Raw genomic sequence first — 21,325 nt, 5'->3', positions numbered from 1 at the left:
TAGTACAAATTTTGCATTTTCATGTTTTATGCGATTTTGCTAACACTTTTCCTGCTCCCATTACATATGCGAAATGTCTCTTTGACGTGCTTGCATGTCAAGTGTAATTTGTGCTAATAATATCCAAAGTGAGTAATATTCATGCATAAATTACTCTCCAACGATTAAGTTGTTGATATCATTGCCGACTCTGAGTGACCATTTTTTATTTATGAGCACGTTGGGGTGGCCCCACGGATATCTTTAATGAAAACGAGACTTATTGTGGGGGCTGATTGAAATGTAAATTCCAAATTAACCATATGAATATTCCCCCCTATCAATCCTTTGTGAACCACCCCCATTTTTTTAAGCTTTATGGAAATTTGAATCGAGGAAGATTTTGAGAACTTTCATTTCATTCACGACAATAACAGGATAATTGCAAAGTCCCCGGTCTTCCATACTAAAACACATTTTTTTGGCAAAATTCGATTTTATTATTCAACATGATTCCCTTCGAGGGCGATACAGCGATTATAGCAATCTTCCAACTTTTTGATACCATTTTTGTAGTACGATTTGTCTTTCGCTTCAAAATAGGCCTCAGTTTCGGCAATTACTTCTTCGTTGGCGCTGAATTTCTTTCCAGCGAGCATTATTTCGAGGTCTGAGAACAGGAAAAAGTCGCTGGGGGCCAGATCTGGCGAATACGGTGGATGCAGAAGCAATTCGAAGCCCAATTCATGCAATTTTTCCGTTGTTTTCATTGATTTGTGACACGGCGCATTGTCTTGATGAGACAGCACCTTTTTTTCTTCAAATGGGGCCGTTTCTTAACGGTTTCATCCTTTAAACGATCCAATAACGCTATATTATAATCGCTGTTGATGGTCTGGTCCTTTTGGAGGTACTTAATGTATATTATACCTTGCGCATCCCAGAAAACTGATGCCATAACCTAGCCAGCTGACTGTTGTGTTTTTCCTCGCTTTGGATTCGGTTCATCGTGTGCAGTCCACTCAGCTGACTGTCGATTGGACTTCAGAGTGAAATTATGGAGCCATGTTTCATCCATTGTCACATATCGACGCAAAATTCAGGTTTATTGCACTTAAACAACTTCAAATACTGCTCAGAACCATCAACACGATTGTGAGATCGCGTAGCACCCATTTTGCACACAGCTTCCCCATGTACAAATATTCGTGAATGATATGATGTACACGTTCAGATGATATCTTGCAATGTCTGCTATCTCAATTAACTTCACTTTACGGCCATTCAAAAATATTTCGTGAACTTTTTTGATCAATCAATGATGGTTGATTTTCCTGATGCAGACCCGGGAAACTCTTCATCAAGCCTAGATTTTGCTTCAACTTTATTTTTTCCTCAAAAAGCAATATTTTATCAGTACACGAAATTCTTTTTTTCCATCTTTCTTCAAATAACAAAAGTAGCTACACTCACAACGCAATATCTCACAAACTAATGGTCGAACTGCTGTCAAATATTGACACATATCGTTTGAAGATTGGTACTAACTAAAAATCATCTGATGGATTTAATGCCAGCACCGCCATCTGTGTATCAGACCAGGGACTTTTCAGTTGGCCTAATATATTCTTTTTGGAATAAGAGTTCTACTCCTAATAGTTTTGGTGTTGTTGATCGACCTTTGCACCGCTTTTTCTAGATTTATTTTTTCATATTGGTGTTATAAACCACGTAAATTTTAATAGCACATCAAGTTTACGAGCCGAGTTCTTAGAATATCATAATACCTCTAGAATCTACTCCACAATTGGATCATTATCAGATGTCATAGGTGCATGACTGAAAAATCACGCAACTATGGGAAAACATGTAAAAAAACATACGCACGAATGCCAAGTTAAAATGTTTGCGTGGTCAGGTGGATATTTATAGTTGCATGAAGATCTGATATCGAAACGATAATGAGAATATTCAGTCACATAATATGCATACTGAAAAAGTTATTACTACGTGAAAATTTCAACACATAATATTTGCACTGAATATAATAACTTCATTTCAGAATGATTCAATCAACTTCAAAGGAATTATCGTAATGTTTTTTTGTACCTGTGAAGTTTATCAGGTCCTTAGTTTTCATGGGTTTTCTGGTCAACGTTCAAATTTTGTTACCTATATAATATACGGTGGATGGTATCCTAGACTTCTACGGAAAAAGAAGGTTCGATTTTATTGAAAACTTGATTTTTTGGGTACCTAGTAACTACTTCGCTATCGATCTCAAATATTTTCAACACATCTTATGATATACAGATAATTCCATTTGAAAAAAACGAACTTTTCATAATTTTAGTAGGTATGTCTTGTGAAAGCCTGTGATTTTGAACAACCCTGTATGAAATGTAAAATTAACCTGGAGAAGTTAGATTGTTGACGAAACAATTCTTGTCAATATTAATATATTTGTGGAAATTTTGCTTCATTCAGCTATGGATTCAGATTTTTCGAAAACGCAAATTCAGCGTAATGCCACAATACAGATTCGAGTTGTGGAATCTGTAGCACATTGGAGTTTTCCCTCCATTTCATACGGAGATATCACTTAGCCGTGGGATTTTCTGACATTTCCGGTAGATTAGCCGCTGCAGGGTGAGCAGAATAGCACTCCGACAACATATTTCTTAATACTGCAAAGCTGGAAAAGTGGAAATGTGTACATCGCCCGCTAAAATTCGCACCCTGCCAGTCACCATCAAAAGGGAACATTAGTACAGAACCAAACTAGATGAAAGACATCGAGAGAGAGCTCTATTTATCATATGGATACCAGAGTTTGGTGTTATTTTCTAACGAGCAATATTCATACTTCCTCTTCATATCGGGATTCGTGGAATTGTTTTCTGTTTGTGGATATCCAGAGTCTGGATTTCACGGCCCTTTGAACACCATATACCACTCCTATCTATCTGTTTCGTCTCTGACCTAATAAAGTTTAACTGCTCCAAGAAATTTATATGCGGTGGAATGGGCATCATGACCAGGGAATTAAACTTATAGTGAATTATTCATAGCTTCTCCTAATAATACGCATACGAGCCTTTGTTTACCTCAAATTGTGCATATAGAAAATTTTCGAATATGTATAGAAGCACATTGAAACAACTACGAGAATATATTGCGCAAAAAGTCAAATTCTGTATACAGCCTTAACATATTTTCAATATATACATAATTTTTTTAAATACAGTTTCTGCTGGCAATAATGCGACTCATCATCAAAAAAAAAAAAAAGAAACGTGAAATTTTCGACATATCTTTGTTAGGGATTCACAGCTTGACCTGATATTCAAGCTACTTGCCTTGAGCTTGACTTGAAATCAACTCAAGTTCTAGTCAAAAAGTAGTTTCTCAATGCTGAGTCAAGTATTTATATATTAAGTATTTGTTTTAACATTGAAAAATTACTACTTAATTTGAACTTGAGTTCACTTCAAGTCAAGCTCAAGCCAAGAAGCATGCATATCAAATCAAGTAGCTTGAATATCAAGTCAAGCCGTGAATCCCTGATCTTTGTCAATACCTTCTATATAAGAAATATTAGTGCATCGCGAAAATAATAGAAGATATTTGAAACCTCATCGAATAGAAGAATGCTCAAAAAGTATCGATTTCGCAGAGTGTATCTCAGAACAGGAAAATAAATAGAAGTTTCCTCAAGATTTCTGTGTGCATTTCTCTCGGCTGCATAATCCTTCGAAAAGTTTGATGTAAAACGATTATAAGTTGATATTTCATCATATCCAACTATACTGGACTTTTGATATAGAGTTAGTTAACTAACGAACGAAAGTTTTATAATGAACTCCTTCATTTGTAGTTAAATCTTCCGAGCTGCATGTTTCCATCGAAAAGAAAGGATAAATAAGAAGTTGACAACCGAATAGTCTTTTTTTACCAGCTAGCAAACCTCAAAACAGGTGCTTACTATTTCGATTCCCAAAAGAAACATGCCAAATATCGAATGAACAGAAAAAAAATGAAAAATAATTAGGGAACCAGCAAAGTGTTTTAATTTGGTGAAAATGAGAAACATTTCATGATTAAGATTTGTTGCGTGTGGAAAAACAGCTTAAGGGTAGAGTAGGTAATCCATCAAAGTCACCGGGAACATTATTAAAATTCCCTATTTTTGTGGTATGAAAAGCAGCGAAAGGAATAATTAGCATGTAACTGATAATTTCTAGGACTGGAAGGAAAAGCTGGAATGACGTATGTCAGGCACGCTTTCCCGAAAGAATGGAGAATTTCGTGTAATTTATAATACTGTGCATTTTCAGTGGAACGGAGTGATACAAATTATAGGAAGTCGACTATTAAAAATTTTATTACTGGAAAATATGAACGACAACTACATTTCAATTTTAGTCTATTATTCACACAAATGCTGAATAATTTGAATTATATAATTGAAATGAATTAATACTTACTAAAGGTCATTCCACACAAAAAATAAGAAAATAATTCTACGCGAAATCTAACTGTGGATATATCCATATTAAAATTATTATATCTTACGAAAAAATTTTAAAAACACAATTTGAAAAAAATTTCAAAGACAATTTTTCTATTTTTCATATGATGTTTCCTCAGTGGGGCTTTATTTGAATTTTATAATTTGAAACCCAACCGGAACTAAATGGCTAGGAATGACGATTACAATAGTTACAAATTTACAGCTAATTTCAATCAGAGAAAATAACCAGGATCCATTATCGTTTGAAAATTGGAGAGCCGAGGACAAACCTCTATATATGTCTACAAATCAGACATTTAATCCAACAATTTCAAGCGACATGCAGTTAAATCGATATGTCCATACAAGCCTCCGGCAATACGTCCAAAATGATCACACTATAATCATCTGAATAGACCTTTTTGTCCTGTTATCTATTAACGTCCCATGTTAAAGTGTGTTAACGCTAACATCATCAGATTTAAATTAATTCGTTGCAATTCGAAATCGAATGTGGCTATATTCCGGTTATTTTGCCAATCAATATTGGCCAAACTAGCCAGCTCAAGCTCCGACCTACTGCTTGTCTTAATCAATTTCAAACCACTGAATTATCCAAATTTATCGAGGTGTAGGGCATGACCCCCAATTCGATCTAGAAACAGTGAAATATGCACTCCTGTGAGAAACAACCCTAAACCACTAGGAGAGTTCTGGAATTCATGGAACATGAACAGATATTCACCTGGCATTAGCGATCTCTGATTATTCTACGAAGATATTGATTAGGACTAGCGAGACATTGAGTATTTTGTGGTAACCTTCTAATTGCAGCGTGATTCAATCTTGTTAAAAACACCGCAAGTTATTCCTGATTTTTTTTTTAACTCTTGACAGTTTATTCTATCGACATCGAATTCCATGGAATTATTCTAATGATTTTAATTGTACGATTATATTAAATTAACATTCATACATTCAGATTTTATGAGATGATTCCATACTCCATCTAATAATTTCAAAGAATTCCATGGAATTACTTCATTTAATTCCATTGTTTGATTAAATCGAGGATTAAATTGAATTCCATGAAATATTTCCGACATATTTCATAAGAAATTCCATATATTCCTTGAATTAATTCCATAAAATTATGGAATGAATTTCATGAAATGATTCAAATGAATTATAAACTGGAATTCATGAAATAATTCCATTGTTTGATTCGGGAAACATACTCCATCTAATAGTTTCAGAGAATTCCATGGAATTACTTCATTTAATTTCATTGTATGATGAAATTGAATTCCATGAAATATTTCGGACATATTTCATATCAAATTCCATATATTTGTTGAATTAATTCCATAGAATTATGAAATTGATTCCATGAAATGATTTAATTAAATTATAAACTGGAATTCATGGAATAATGCCATTGTTTCATTCGGCGGACATCATATCAATGCAAATATTCAATCGAATTCCATGTTATCAGATTTTAAAATTCCATCTAATAATTCAATCAAACACCATAGATATATTCATTGGAATTCTATGAGTTGTTTCAATTATATTCCATCGAATAATTCCATAAAAAGCTGTGGAACTACTTGATTGAATTTTATTTCATAAAAGAATTAAATTCCATGAAATAATTACGTCATTTCTCATATGATTCTTGAATTAATTCCATATAGTTATGAATTGAATTCCATGCAATGGTTTGATCAAATCCCATGGAATTATGGATTAAATTCCATCAAATAACTTTAACTTGATTGAATTTCATTTTATAAAAGAATTAAATTCCATGAAATAATTCCTTCATAATTCATATGATTCTTGAATTAATTCCATGAAATAATTCTTTCAAATAAATCCAATGTTTGATTGAAAAGAATTCCATGAAATCAATGCAATAATTCAATCGTATTACATGGGATGATTCAATCAAACTCCATCTATCTAATAATTCGATCAAATGTTATTTCGATAAGAAATCTGTGGAGGAATTCAATCAGTGGCCTGATATCATTTCGACATCAGTTTTTCCACTCCACAGACTCGAAGTGAAAGAACCCATCAATAATTCCTAGTATCTCTGATTATTTTCAGATCGACGTCGCTGATGAGTTGAACAGCAATTTCAAACATTGAACGATACTATGGATCATTAGGCGGATGCTATCTGTATTTTCGAATCCTTTTCAATCTTCCCCAACACTCTCAAATGGCCATCAATCGCTTCAGTGGCTACGAACACAGCATGTTCATAATTAGGGCTGATATTGGAAGATCCACTGAGCCAAATGCAAGACCCTCACTACGCCAATCAAATCCAATTCGGAAAAGTAGAATTGGAAGGTGGAATATAATCCATTTTCATGGGATAATCACCGATAATTATTATTCAATCTCTCATTGCTATGGATTCATCAAGCCAAGTAGCTTGACATTTTTAACAAACTAATTGACTTGAAAATCAAGATCGTGAAAAATTACATACTTGAGCTTGACTTGACTTGATTTTAGATATTGATTGCTTGACTTGATATCAAGCTACTTGATATTAATTGAGCTTGATATGATCGCGTCGCTCGGCATATATTTCTGCAATCTCGTGCGCGCTTAGACTAAATAAGGGGATTCCTCGAGCACCGAGAAAGTGAAGCATTCGATAGAGTGGCTTTAGTAGTAGTTTTCTCATATTTCTATGAAATATATTAGTAGATTTTGGTAGTTTCAGAAATATCCTTCCAAACTTGGCCAAAATGGCCAAGGATTTTTCATCAACGACAGCATCTTCAGCTCCTGTTGAAAGACTTTTTCCAGAGCTGCTCTTATAGTTACAAAAACCCACAATGTCTTAGATCCTGGATGGAAAATTATGAAATCAAACAAAGCCTGGTTTCCCAATATTAAGAAACATTATTTTTTATTAGTTTTCATTTTGTTATGATTTATAGTGATTTAATTTATGTTTCTATTTCAAAAAAGTTGATATTTTCCGTTCTTTTTTACAATCAGTTTAATAAATAAGTGTTTTTTGCAAGGTTCCTTCTCATTTCAAAATTTTTTTATTGATGTGACTCTACAAAATGAAACTGCTAAAAATCAACTAACTTGATATGATTCAAGTACTTGATAAATTAATACTGACTTGACTTGAGATTGAAAAACTACTACTTGACTTGAAATCAAGTCAAGCTAAAGCCAAGTAGCTTGAAAATCAAGCCAAGCCGGAATCTCTACTCATTGCGATATTTATTTAGAAGTTTGAGATCTTAAATAGAAAATACGATAAATGTACTCCATTTCTGGTAGATGAAATTAATTTTTATACCTATCCACTAATTCGGCAGAAGCTACGGTATATCATCTCATCCATAAGAAAACTTTAATTAATATTTTCCTTACGACTGTCCTTACCTAATTGGAGGAAATGAAAAGCGTAGAAAATTTTCGGCAGAGTTTAGTATAGAACATCAAGTTTCTTGGAAAATTGAGTTTTCCATTCCTCAGTGACGTTTCGTCTTTGTTGTGGATAAATGAAGAAAGTTGGTAATGGGCTTTCAAGCAAATACACAAAAAACAATATTCCGGACAGGGATTCCGAAAACATTGAATTCTTGACTAGCTCCATCCGAATTTATCTACTCTGGGCAGAAGAATTGTTGTGGAGGAACTGGAAAATTGTAAATACAACCGCAGGGAACTACAATATTCATGACAAAAGGTCGCTTCTGCCCTCGGTTGGTTTATTGTTTCCAAAAATAATCCACTGACTTATTAATGATCAAATTCGAAAGTGATATCAATCAAATGGATTTAAATTACCAGAAGAAATAATGTGATAACGATATCTATCAAGTGGATTGAAATACTTCAAAGGAGAAGAAAGTGTTAGGATAAAAGGAGCTGAATTATCCGATTTCGCAGTGAAAGGAAAAAGTTCCTGAATGAATGAGGTGGTATCCTTTTCGTAACCCAGCAAGTGCAAAACTAGCGGTTTTGTTCAAACACAAAGTTGTCTGGTGGAAAAATGAAACAAAGGGTTAACTCGACACAATGAGAAATCACGGAATATACATTCAGGAACGTCTTTCGCAGGAAAAGTTCGAAGTTAATTTAATCATTTGAAGCTTTGATTCAAATATGTTCTGGACAAGAAACGACATCCGTTTCGAGTTTGAAAACATGGTTGAACGAGTCAACTTCTGGGGTAAACACTAATTGGTTTATCTCGCAATCATTCCATGAATTCACTTCTATAGAAATATTGTTAATTTGATCATCAAACTCTTGTCTCGTTGACTGCTTTTCTCTCGAATCGGAATTATAAATTTTATTCGTTATCATTCTATACTAAAAGCAGAGTTATTTCATCTACGGGACATATTTTTTCAAGGATTTCAATTAATTTGCTGACTCAATATACATGAATATATATTTTAGAGACAGAAGCTTATCATTAGAATTTTTCTCCATTCTAAACTCACCTCAAAAAATTTTTAGCTTATGTTTTCAAAAGTATCAATCGATACCAATCTGATTGAAAGAATTTTCTTTCATCACAGAATCTTCGCAATACCAAATCCATCAATAATTTCCTTCCAGATATAAGTAAGAAGCTAGAAATCATTTCGTATCGAATAAGACCACGTATCTCCGAATTTAAAAATAATACCTGTGTTTAGATGAATTTTTCAAGAAACACACTGTATACTATATTGTAGAATTGTCTAATTCATAGAAATATAGTTTCTAATTATTCAAAACTTCAGTGAAGTGTCTGTTTCTAAGGAAAAAAATAAACGTCAGAACATTGTCAAAAAATTTTATCTACTGTCAAGGAATTGTGTTATAATTTTTTCATCTTTCAAGCCAACCAGAGTGAAAGTAAATACAACAAATACTTCAAATAATATCTACAATCATTTTTCTACAGGTAAGAATTGTTTGTATAACTTTCCACAGCATAGAATGCCACTAAAACTTTTTTTTCAGATTAATTTTACCAGAGTGAAAAAAATTTGAATTATTCAATAATAATCAGGAGTGATGGAAGAAGAGGGTCAATTCGAATCGTCAGGCATGGAAAACTCTGCAGATGAAATGGAAATAGGTCTTGGGGAGGGACCTGATTCTCCTGAGATGGAGTTGTGTCAACAATTGGCAGGTACGTCAGTTTGACAATTTTTTGGCCATTCTTTTTAAATTTTTTTGTGTTTTCAGATTCTTTATCTATCAGTACATTGACCCATAGTCTCACTCCAATACCAAGCTTGACTGACAGGACCATAAGCATCTCAAGAAATACCAATAGTCTCTCTAGAGATGAAATCGAATATGACACTGATGATATGAATGCAAATGTGAAACTAACGAATTGGACTACAGTATCTTTTTGCACCTCAACTGAGGACATGATTTCAAGTGGAATTTTCGATTCTGATAACGAGGGTGAGTCAAACTCCAATATTCATTGAATTACAAGAACTAGGGTCGATTTTTGTGACTGATTGAGGAATTGCTAGGTATATATCATCAAATATTAATTTCGATACACTAGGAATTTTTTTCTGAGTGAATAAGTCCCAGTTCTATATATATTTCTATCGGGTGTTAGCTACAAAGAGATTTTCTACGAGGCTTTTGGCGGTGGCGTCAAGATCCCACAGCAATTATCTGTCAATGCAGCTGTTTGAAAGAATTATGGCTTTGACGAGCCTCTGGCAATGAAAACATTTCACCCACAAGATGGATAATCATCATTCCAACGATCCCTTCTCATTTATTCAGTAGGAATAATCAAGCGTGCTGTTCGAACAGTTGAATCCGACCGACGCCTTCTTGATTAATACGTTTCATTTTTCTTTCGTTGTATCTTTCGTTTAGTCCAGAGATGAATGGACGATATTGAGCAACAAGATTTTTTTTTATCTAGATCGATAGTGTAGCAATTGCATCTTCTTGTGGCCGGCAAATTCAAAAATAACTAGAAGTCATAAATTATGACCCCGGCAGATAATTAAGGACGGAAACAGTAGCGTTCCTCGGAGGGGTCTGCTTGGACTCTGAGGACATTCAACCCGATTGCTATCTTATCTCAGCTTTTGAGCTTTCGATCCCAAATTACTAGAGAATATTGGTCATATAACCGAATTATATCTGTTATCTCAGTTCATTTGGTGGGGTTCAAGCGATCATATCGAAAAGGGCCTTCTTATCACATCATAAATGAAGAAATAATCAATTTCTTTATTTCAACATATGAAAACACTATTTAGTTATGGTGAATTCTTTCGACTTAGTTGCATTGAAAATGCTGAAAACTGTGCTTTAAAAAATTCTTATATGCATATCGATTAGAATTCGGCGAAATCAATTCCGATATAAATTTTTCAATAGTTCATAACTCTGAAACTATTTGGGCCAGAATTTTGTGGTTAGAGGGTGGTATTCAGTATTTTTGTACTAGCAACTGTCGTCAAGTTCTTGAGAATTTTTCTAAAAATGTGATTCCTTGAATAGAAAACAAAATGACCCTTCATTATATTTCAACTTTTTCATTTTATGAATTACAATTGTTTCCTTACACAGTAGCTTTTTGAAATTCATATTGAACATGTAAATTCTTAAGAAACTACTTTATATTTTCAATAACTTATGGAAAATGTAAAATCTGAAGAAGCTACTTCACATTTTCAATAACTTATGGAAAATGTTAAATCTGAAGAAGATACTTTACATTTTCAATAACTTACAGAAAATGTAAAATCTGATGAAGCTGCTTTACATTTTCAATAACTTATGGAAAATGTAAAATCTGAATAAGATAATTTACATTTTCAATAAATTGTGGAAAATGTAAAATCTGATGAAGCTACTTCACATTTTCAATAACTTATGAAAAATGTAAAATCTGATGAAGCTGCTTTACATTTTCGATAACTTATGGAAAATGTGAAATCTGAATAAGCTGCGAAACAGTAATTTATATAATTGAAAAGTGGAAGCAAAGGTAATAACTGTCATTTTATTTTCGATTCAAAATGAATTTCCAGACCGAGCCAATCCATATTCGATTCCTTGAGTTTTATTATTGAATGTAATAAACCAAGAATAATGTTATCAAGATAATCCATCACTCGGTATGATTTTGATATTTTCGGTAATTGTACAACGACATCTGTTTGAGCATTCGGCAAACTGGGCGAACGTCTTCGAAAACAATATCCCCTCATCTTCTGGCATGGGCAGCTGTTTTTAATGTGCTGCTTTATTACTTAGACGAGATGGCAGGATGGATAGAAAGCACCCCTTTCAACGGATGCGGAACTGAGGGTAAATTAGAACGGAAATGAAGGATCTAAAAACCTAGAAATCATCTTATAAAATTCTATTCGTATTTTGTTGGGTAGGGTGGATGTAATAGCTGGCTGGAAATTGCAATTTTATTCCTGAAGAGTCAACATTCGGACAGTAAATTTTCTTTGGGGGTGCATTCTAGCAAAAATAATGCTACTACTTCCAGGACTTTATGAAAATTTAAGCATTAGCGCAATTGTTCTTCGGTGATTATAACTCGAATTCGTTCCTCTGAAGACTTGAAATTTTGGTGAAACGGAAAACAGCTTCATTTTCATTTTCATGTTTAATCCAATACAGTAGCTTCCTCCAAGAAAGTAAATACATACTTTAACTCAATCCTACGTTCCTTGGAATATCCAAAAATAATTTATCTGTTGAAACTTCTACATAAATTCGCATTTCCAATTATAAATATTTGAATTTACCCATCCAGAAATCTTACCTTAGAAAACCAACCCCTCAATTTTAATTAGATACTGAATACCATATTTTCTTACCGCAATATTCTAGCATAATTGTATATAGAATTGAGAAGATTAATCAAATGGAAAATCCTGTTATTGTTGAAGTGAAAAATAACAACATCCAATAACCACTCACCACCCCAATATTTATATTCTGTTTCAATAGTGCATGATAATTCAATAATTTTAAATATGAAATCACGATTTACCCAAATAAAACTAGCTAAATGTATTTATCGTATTATATTTTTAGTTAATGGCTGAAACATTATGGTCTATTATGATAATGAATTAAATTCCAAACCTCTTTAAGCATTTATGCAAATATTTGCTCATTATAAACGTGACAAAAAGCACATTATCAAGTTAAAATAATATAAATAAATTATACAAATGTAGGAAAAAGGGGAAATTATTCATATTATTTCGATAATTGATTTGTAGAGTTATTTTTCTTCTGGCTTATTCAAAACTGGAAAATTGATTGGAAACAATAGTTGCCAAATTGGCATTATCAATATGTTCAATACTCATGAATTTCCGAAGCTCATAATAGGTTATAATGGGTAGGTGTTTCATATAATACTTCAAGTACCTCACTAACTCTGTTCAAACTAGATTTTGCGTGAGCTGTATTGTAAAATGAAGTTTCTCCTTGTACGTCGTTTAGCTACTAATCGAAGCACTACAATTAATTCAACAAGTAGATGAACCTTCAGAGATAAGTTGGAGGTAGAGGTTTAACAAGAGAGACTTCTGACATGATCCGATACATTATTTCTGAACATTGACGAATAGCTAACAATAGACTATCAATTTCATTATTATAGGGGGGTTCACATCAAAGACCGAACAATTGAAATAATTTCAAGGATGGAATAGATGGATTCAACTTTATGGAAATCGTAAACCCATCATTACGAATATTGTTTGATGGGTTTCATCAAAAATTCTTTGTGTTTCAACTTCCATGGTTTCTATGTTTTACTGCCAAGAAAATTGAAATACCTGATTTACTTTTTCAGCTTCTGAAAACGAAAGCATCGAATCCCTACCGAGAGAAAGTGTTACAAGTGACGTAGTAAGTACCAATTAAGAATTCCTACTACAAATCTGATAATACCTTATTACAGGAGAGTGCTCGTAAATGGCAAGATATCTCAACTTCTGACCACCAATGGGAGGAAGACGATGTAACTCTTGTCGCTTCTAATAGAAGACTGAAGAAAACTGGTACCTTTTTGAATCGACAAAAACATAACGACTAAAATTTTTCTTTTTTAGTTGAATCATCAAGTGAAGATGAACCAAGACCACTGAGAAAATATAAACTGTTCAACATCCGAAGAAGTGACGGATCTGAGAGCTCCTATCCACATTCCAGCAATCGCACTTGCTCAGATATTGAAGATTATGAGCCTTCTTCAACACCAACAAGCGACAGTATGTATTCAAGATTTCTGTAATAATCCAATTTATTTATTGAGATTTTTTTACAGTTGAAGATGACCCTACAACTTATTCGGTTTCCAAGGTGACTACCAGGACTTGGTCTAATCTAGATGATTCCCTAGAAGCCACTTGTTCTTCAATTTCTTCAGACATCTCAGTTGCTGATAACATTTTCGATGAAGAAACAGCAGGTGAGAAAAGCGTTTTTTACTTCTTCTAGATGAGTTGATGAAACAATTTTTTTTTTGCAGAGTACGACAAAAATATCGAACACAACATGATTGCCACCAGATATGGTTTACCATATGACTTGGTGGAGTGCAACTGCCACAATGAATCACAGATGCGAACACGTAGAGTAGTTGGAATCAAAGTCTGCAAATCAGGCAGTTGCCACAAGTTCGAAGAAAAGTTTGGTGAACTGGATGGACGTGCCATAAGACTATGGCATACCTCCAAACGCTTGAATGGATACAAGAGAGCCTGCAGAATTTACAACTCTTTCCTGAACAAACCAGATGAAAGGAAGGAAGCTGAATTTCGCAGTGCTGATTATAAACTGAAGGTGAACTATCCCAACTACTGGGTGTACTTGAGCGAGAAATATAGGACCTTTTTGAACGAAGATCAGCGCCAAAAAGAGAAATCCTGCAAAGAAAAGGTCGTGGAGTTCTGTAAGAGAGTTCTTAAAGAGCAGGATTTCTTTTCGCAACACTACCAAGTTAAGATGAGAGATTTTGGAGAAAATGTTAAATTCAGCGTTGATTGCCGTTATCTTCACAAAGATTTCAAAGCAGCTTGCTCCTTCTTGATGAAAGAATACCCTAGCCTTTTCGAGCATTTGATTGATAAGTATGAGTTTCATGTTTTTGCTGCGAAAAGAGTGGTGATTGAAGAAAACCGTTTGAGATTCATCAGTTACTCGAAGAAATTACAACAGGACTTGGAGGAACTTGAGCACCTTCACTATCATCAATCTTTGGAGAAGATCAGAAGCAGACATCAAGTTTGAATTTGTTCTTTGTTAAATTTTTTGTGAAATTGAGTTTTTCAATAAAAAAATTTTGAAAAATTATGGTTTTCAATTACCCTGCACTCCCAATAGCATATTTTTCACCAATCCAATAAAGAAGAGAAATTAAAATTAGAAAAAAACTCGAAAAAAAAAATCAAATTTTAACACCCTTTATCTCAAAAACAAAGCATTTGTCTATAGGAATGAAAATGTTCTGACTAAAACACCTTATCAGGAGTTTTCAGACTTTTTGTCGGCAATAAAGCCTAAAATTCCCGAATAAAATTTTTTATTATGACTAATAAAAAAATTCTTTTCTCTAAATTATCCGAGAAATTTGTCATTCTGGTTTGTACCTCCAATTTTGGAACCTTGTATATTTAGACATTATCATGGCAAGTTCATATAATCGAATGAAGGTAATTTAGGATTCACAGAATATTGGAAAAAAACGTAACACATTTTTTTATAGTCGATTGAATGAACTTGCCATGATGAAGTCTAAATTCATAGACGAAACGTTGGCTTAGTCCAACGGTCCTAACACTGTAATTCGTTCAAATCGTACATGATAATATATTTCATAAAATTTCTGAAATATTAAATTTCTACAAAGATAAAATGAAACACCTACTAAAACCTCCTGAATAAAATTACTTCTGTTCGATTATTTTTCACGAATGAAATAGCTCATAGAGAATGAGATTTCATCAAAGCATTGTCATTAAAACTAGGTTCTGTAACTAAGGGAGAGAAAAGTCAAAATTGAGTTGTCAAAATATTTTTTACTGTCATATTATTTTCTATATGTTCGTATTTTGAACAAGTTTTTTTGTAATCAAAATCGAATCATCAAACTCAAAAGTACATCATATTGAATTTGTATATATTGAACTTGAAATAACAATAAATTTCTTCGTCGAAAAGAAGATAGGTGAGTGATTTTTTAATACGTCCTTTTCAGTTTCCAATTTTGGATGGAGGTCATCTCACTAATTTATTTCACTCATTACTGAGTCAATTAATATTTATATTTCTTACAGCTTCTCCAAACTCATAAATATTTGAGAAGTTTTCTCCAAAATGTCACTTCAAAGTGAGGGCTCCGGTAAACTTGATGTTGAAAATGTATCAGAACCAATTTATACCGATTCTTTCGAAGAAGATACATCTAGCACCCTGCTCGAAAGCGTACTCGAATGTAGGTAGTGATTATTCAAGAATTTTCAACAGAATTGTAGTTTAATTGAAATGAATATGGCATTTCAGATTGATTTCATGATTAGTACAATTCCATTTTATAAATATTAAAATATGTTCTAGTATCCAAAACACAAGAGAGGAAGTTATTCAGAAAGTTTGGTATTTTTCATTCAACGAGTTCTTCAGCCTTTCCTTCGAAGGAGGAGGAACCCAAGAAAATACCATCAAAAACTATGAAAAAACGAAGAATTTGCTCATCATCTTCCAACAAAAAAGCGAAAAGGGCGAAGAAGATAGCATCAATTCAAAAAATGAAGAAAACATCTAACGTGAAAAATTTGAGAAGAACAAGTACAGAACAATATACTCATTTTGAAGATTTTTTCCATTAATTGAACAATTTTTAGGAACATTCACTGTGGACGAATCTTCTAGTTTCGAACAGGAACATGAAGATTCCGTAGAAACATTAGCTAGAGTTCCTGATAACATTTTGGACGCCAGTTTTGAAGGTAAGAAACAATAAAATCAATTTCTATTAACTACCAAAGATTAACGGCTGAAAGAGTTCCAATAAAATCAAATTTTATTGGAGATCTTATGTTATAAGTCAAAATGAGACTAAGAATTATTTTTCTTCTTCTTTTCAGATTATGATGCGAATATTGAGCATGATAGCATTGCTACGAAGTATGGACTCCCCTATGACATAATTCAATGTGCTTGTTACCTGAAAGATGAAATATTCGGCACTGAAATGATCCCAAACAGAACACTCAAAACAGTATGTGTTTCACAAAGTTGCTGCGATTTCGAGAAGCTTTATGGAAATACCAACCAAGCTGCAAAATACTGCGAAGATGCACAAAAAACTGAAGATTTCAGAGCAGCCTGCGAAATCTACAATGGCATCATAAGAAAATCTAGAGAAACCATAGATGAAAAAGAATTCTCGAAAGCAGTATCATTGCTTAAAGTGTATTACCCTCATTACTGGAAATATGTTTCCCAAAAAGACGTACTCTATCTGTACAAATTCGATATATGCAAAGAGAAATTCAGCAAAACGCAACTCACTTTGTCATGCATGAGGTTATTGAAGGAACAAGAGCTCCTTTCCAAGCATTACAGGATCAAAATGAAAGGTCTCGATGATAACGTGAAGTTTAACGATCGTCTGAATAATAATTTCACCATTGCTTGCACTTTTTTGAAGAAGGAATATCCCAGTCTTTTCGTCTACCTCTTGAAGAAGTATGCCTTCAACGAAATCCTCGCAAATAAATTGGATATAATCAAAAATCGACTCAAACTCATGAGGAGGGTTCAAATGTCGGACAAACAACTAAAAAAATTAAATGAAAAATACAAGACTATCCACATGGCGAATAAATCTGGTTGATATTTCTTTATATTTGTTCAAATTATTGTATTTTTGACTATCAATAAAAATTGAAAATCCAAGGAAATTGTTTCATTCAATTTTAGTTAGTACAATTCTGTCAACCGTTCCATTCATCAGTTAGTTAAATCAAGTGTCTTTTTAATTTATACAGGGTGTCCGGGAAAATGTGGGAAATCCTAAATGACGTCACTGGAACTCAATTTTAGTGGAATAATTTTCAAACTTTTTAATATAATTTGAAGAAAATTGATGATGAGTAAGGACCTCATTAAATACAACTCTTAAATTTAAATTAGCTCTTTTAGTAACCCCTTAATAACTATAACGTGCCTTTCTGTGCCAAAACTGCATTATTAAGAATCTTTGTAATTTTGTCGGATTCAATAATATAAACTTAAACTTTTTTGTTCCTTGAATAACTTTCGTATCACACTTGTTGCCGACAAGAAAAAATAGAATTCATGGTTCTTTTTAATAGAACTAAAAAAAATAATTCCTTTGTTATTTTGTTTTTCGAAAACGGTTCATTTTATCGACGATAAATAGCAGTACCTCTTTTTAATTCAATGTTCAAGCTCTCCAAATTTGTTTTTTTCTACTCCTTATCATACAGTGTGTTGAAAATGTAAGCATTAAAATGAACAACCTAGTCCGCCCCTGCTAAACTAAAAGAGCTAATTTAAAATTAAGGGCAGTATTTTAAGAGGTCCTTACTACTGTTCATCATATCAAATTTTCTTTAAATTATATTGAGTAGTTTGAAATTCATTCCACTAAAATGGATCTCCAGTGACGTCATTTAGGAGGCAGTATCTCCGTAGGTAGGGCCACTAGGAAAAAAATGATGGGAACTTGTCATCTTATTTTTTATGTTTTATCTGAATCCGTGAGATTTCCCACATTTTCCTGACACCCTGTATAAAGAAAAAATGTGTTTTGTATTTAAAATGGGATTATGTGGACTACAGCCTCATTTTGAGAAGTATGTGTTTTTTTTTTCAATTTTTTGGGATATTGATGAAATTTTCATTCTATTTCTGATTGTTCATTATTTGATGTGATAAGCCAAACCCTTCGTGACAATTTATCGAATTCTGAGAAAACAGTTGCAGTTCAAGATCAATTTCAGACCCCGCTTTTTTAGGGGTGTTTAAATAATGAACCAGGCTGTAGAATTCCCAGAAGTTTCGGCATTCAAATTCGTTGTTTGGAAGTCTGAGGTTAGTAGTCGAAAAAGCAAGTTATTCGCTTATTTCGAATGGCTCCATATTGAATTCATTAAATGCCCCTGGTGTTGTAAAGTGGAGGTATTGGATATTACAATTCCATAAATTACTGTTCCCCTTTCACTCCTGAAAATCTCTGAGGGTAAATCGGAAAAATATAGAAATTATCCATGGTCCTATAAAAGCGTTTTCTCAGCGGGATAAACACAGGCTGAGCGTGAATTGGATGAAAAACTGTGCGCTATTCAGAGGGGAAATGATGTTATTAACCACAGAAAGAGAAGGAACGCGTTTCTGATGCCTACCTTATTCATAACCAAAGCAGGGGAATTAAATGTAGAAGATTGGAAGGATGTAATTCACCGATAAAAGACAGCTTTATGACAAGAATTGTAACTTTCCAACGCTTTTTAATTCAGAATGGGATTTGATCTTGAACTAGGGGCACATAATCGACTTGTTTTGTCTAATGGAAATTAAATTTGAGTTTTTTATGACAGGCTTAACCGCGAGAAAAAAATCCAATTTTTCCTCAGACTGGATCTAAGCTTTCAACTCATCAGGTTTAATCAAAGCATATTGCATCGCCATAATAACAAAAACACCCCCTAGGTAGCTATTCAGTAATTATTATATGCGAGATTTTTCGAACGGATTTCGAATGTGAAAAGATCAAGAAAAAGTTCTTCGACCTCCACTCCAGGATGAACTTATGTGTCTACAAATTAATTTGGAAAGTAAATCGATCCCCAAGATTTTCAAAGTATAAAATTTCAGAAATCTTGCGAAAACGAAGAACGAAAAATTCTCAATAAAATGAACCAATAATAATAATCATTCTACTTCCTTTGAAATCGACACGTCAGTAAAAAATCGGACCCCTTTACGGTTTATGAGTTTATTATCGCTTTCAAGATGAGTACTTTTATTGCACTACGAGCTCGTCTTTGTCCGAGGTTTATTATTTTCCTTATCTATCCGCTTTCTCGGCACCGCCTCTTATTTGCCATTTGTGTTTTCTGCATTGGACATCGGTATACACTTACCCGTTGTTTTCGATTTTTTGTATCATTCTAGTCACAAAATTTCAATATGTAGTTATCAAAGAAATGAACTGAGTAATTCGCAACAAAAAATTGTCTGAGCTGTGTTGTACAATTTATTGTGTTTCATTCAATTTGCAATTTATTTGTGAAGAAATCAGTTTTGAATTGACTATATTTACAGGGGGTTCCTAAATTGAGAGTACAAATGAAAATGACAGATTTCTCGGATCATTTCAAGAAAAATGTCCTATAACATGAGTTCGCATGAGTTGTTTTTGAAATACAGGTGATGAAGTTCGAGTTTTTCTCTGATAGCACCTTTCCTTCACAAGATATTTAACTTGAATTGGCATTGATATCATCATGTGATATCCTAATTTTGAATGCAAATCTACAGGGTAAACTTTTCTGGAAGGATGCCCGCTTCTTTCATCCAGTATTATTTTTTTGTAAACTACTGGTAGTTCAGAAAAATTTAGAAAGAAAGTCTGGTTCAGTACTTCACTTTTTGATTTGTTGTAGTTTGTCGTAACTGTAATCGATTTCGATAAAAAATTTCAAACAGTTCTCTATAGTAATTCGCAGGAGAATCCAAATTACTATAAAGAACCAGTTAGGTAGCTGTGATAAATAAATTAATCATAAGTTTTGGTACTTATTTATCAACTCTGTAGCGAAGATTAATAAAGATTCGATAAACTGGTTAAGCATCACAAAAAAGTAAGACTACAAGAAACACCCTGTATCTCGAAAACAAAGCGTTTGCGGGCTCATGTTTATGGGTCATTTTATTTTCAAAATTATCCAAGAAATCTCTCATATTCCTTCGTAACTCCAATTCAGGAACACCCAGTATAAGATAAGAACAATCGAATTGGTAATAAAAAAAAATTATTTCGAGTAATTTGGTTCAAACTACATTATAGAACCTCTTTTTCTCCCATTAGGTATAGATATGAGTAAACAATGTCGTCGAAAAAATTTTTTCGATTACCCCCCCGCCAAGCAAAAAAAAAAGATCTACGCCCTTGTCTCCCTGTGCATCGAAAGGAATAGCAGGAGCCATCATGAAATGAAGACGATTTTCAGATATGGCCGTTTTCATTATGATCCCTAACCCTTTCTAAGTTGAATAGAAATCGTCCGAAACAAGTTATATTCGGTTAGAGCCCATAGTATATCCGCAGTATATAACAGTGAACAGCAGCCACCAAGAACGTGATCACGAAGAGCGGTTATTCAGATGGAAATGGGACCTCCAAGTAGTCGATCAGGGGGTCCAGGGGACAAGGGGGAGAGTGGAAACTTTCTTGGAGAATGATTAATTTAAAAGCAAGCGGAAACTCGAAAGTACAACGAAGGTAACGAACGAGGGGTGGGCTGAGTAATAATCGGTCAAGTGCAAGTTATAAGGGTTCAAGGCAGTCAGTCATTACATCTCTAAAAAAACAATTCGTATACACTTTGCTAAACAACATTCTTAATGAACATTTGTGTCTAAATAATGAATTAACAAACAGAAGATTTCCACGATATTACATAGGAATCATAATCGAAAGTAACCCAAGGAGAATGCATGTCATCAAGGGAGAGTAGCGATATACCGGTTTCATCCTTGTTAGGGATCATCAGCACCGCATAACTC

At 33.5% G+C, this 21,325-nt stretch overlaps 3 protein-coding genes and 1 long non-coding RNA gene across 4 annotated transcripts in view; 3 read left to right on the top strand and 1 right to left on the bottom strand.

Annotated features, from left to right (window-relative positions):
* The window catches only part of LOC123685569, a 95,641-nt gene extending 88,333 nt beyond the window's left edge, over positions 1–7,308 (top strand). Inside the window, exon 3 of the long non-coding RNA XR_006748327.1 lies at positions 6,611–7,308. This is a non-coding gene — a long non-coding RNA (uncharacterized LOC123685569). The remainder of the gene's footprint in view (positions 1–6,610) is intronic.
* LOC123685567 (chondroadherin-like) overlaps positions 1–21,325 on the bottom strand; it is a 141,945-nt gene that overhangs the window by 100,274 nt on the left and 20,346 nt on the right. The gene's annotated exons all lie outside the window — the stretch shown is intronic.
* Positions 7,383–14,851, top strand: LOC123685568. Its single transcript, XM_045625244.1, has 8 exons — positions 7,383–9,443; positions 9,503–9,674; positions 9,731–9,958; positions 13,359–13,414; positions 13,467–13,566; positions 13,618–13,776; positions 13,833–13,976; positions 14,037–14,851. Exons 2-8 carry the CDS (start codon positions 9,557–9,559, stop codon positions 14,795–14,797), a joined length of 1,566 nt encoding a protein of 521 aa, XP_045481200.1. The 5' UTR covers positions 7,383–9,443; positions 9,503–9,556; the 3' UTR covers positions 14,798–14,851.
* Positions 15,884–17,405, top strand: LOC123686184. Its single transcript, XM_045626193.1, has 4 exons — positions 15,884–16,001; positions 16,124–16,354; positions 16,411–16,515; positions 16,654–17,405. The coding sequence occupies exons 1-4, from the start codon at positions 15,884–15,886 to the stop codon at positions 17,403–17,405; spliced, it is 1,206 nt and encodes a 401-aa protein (XP_045482149.1).

Source organism: Harmonia axyridis, chromosome X (genome assembly GCF_914767665.1).
Source record: "Harmonia axyridis chromosome X, icHarAxyr1.1, whole genome shotgun sequence".
Taxonomy (NCBI): Eukaryota; Metazoa; Arthropoda; class Insecta; order Coleoptera; family Coccinellidae; genus Harmonia; species Harmonia axyridis.
This window is presented reverse-complemented; position numbering and strand designations above follow the sequence as displayed.

Excerpts from the sequence above, each read along its gene's own strand:
- LOC123685568 (XM_045625244.1), top strand. The coding sequence starts at position 9,557 with ATGGAAGAAGAGGGTCAATTCGAATCGTCAGGCATGGAAAACTCTGCA. Across the intron at positions 13,567-13,617 it reads TAGAAGACTGAAGAAAACTG|TTGAATCATCAAGTGAAGAT; the intron begins GTACCTTTTTGA and ends TTTCTTTTTTAG. Across the intron at positions 13,977-14,036 it reads TTTCGATGAAGAAACAGCAG|AGTACGACAAAAATATCGAA; the intron begins GTGAGAAAAGCG and ends TTTTTTTTGCAG.
- LOC123686184 (XM_045626193.1), top strand. The coding sequence starts at position 15,884 with ATGTCACTTCAAAGTGAGGGCTCCGGTAAACTTGATGTTGAAAATGTA. Across the intron at positions 16,355-16,410 it reads GAAAAATTTGAGAAGAACAA|GAACATTCACTGTGGACGAA; the intron begins GTACAGAACAAT and ends AACAATTTTTAG. Across the intron at positions 16,516-16,653 it reads TTTGGACGCCAGTTTTGAAG|ATTATGATGCGAATATTGAG; the intron begins GTAAGAAACAAT and ends TCTTCTTTTCAG.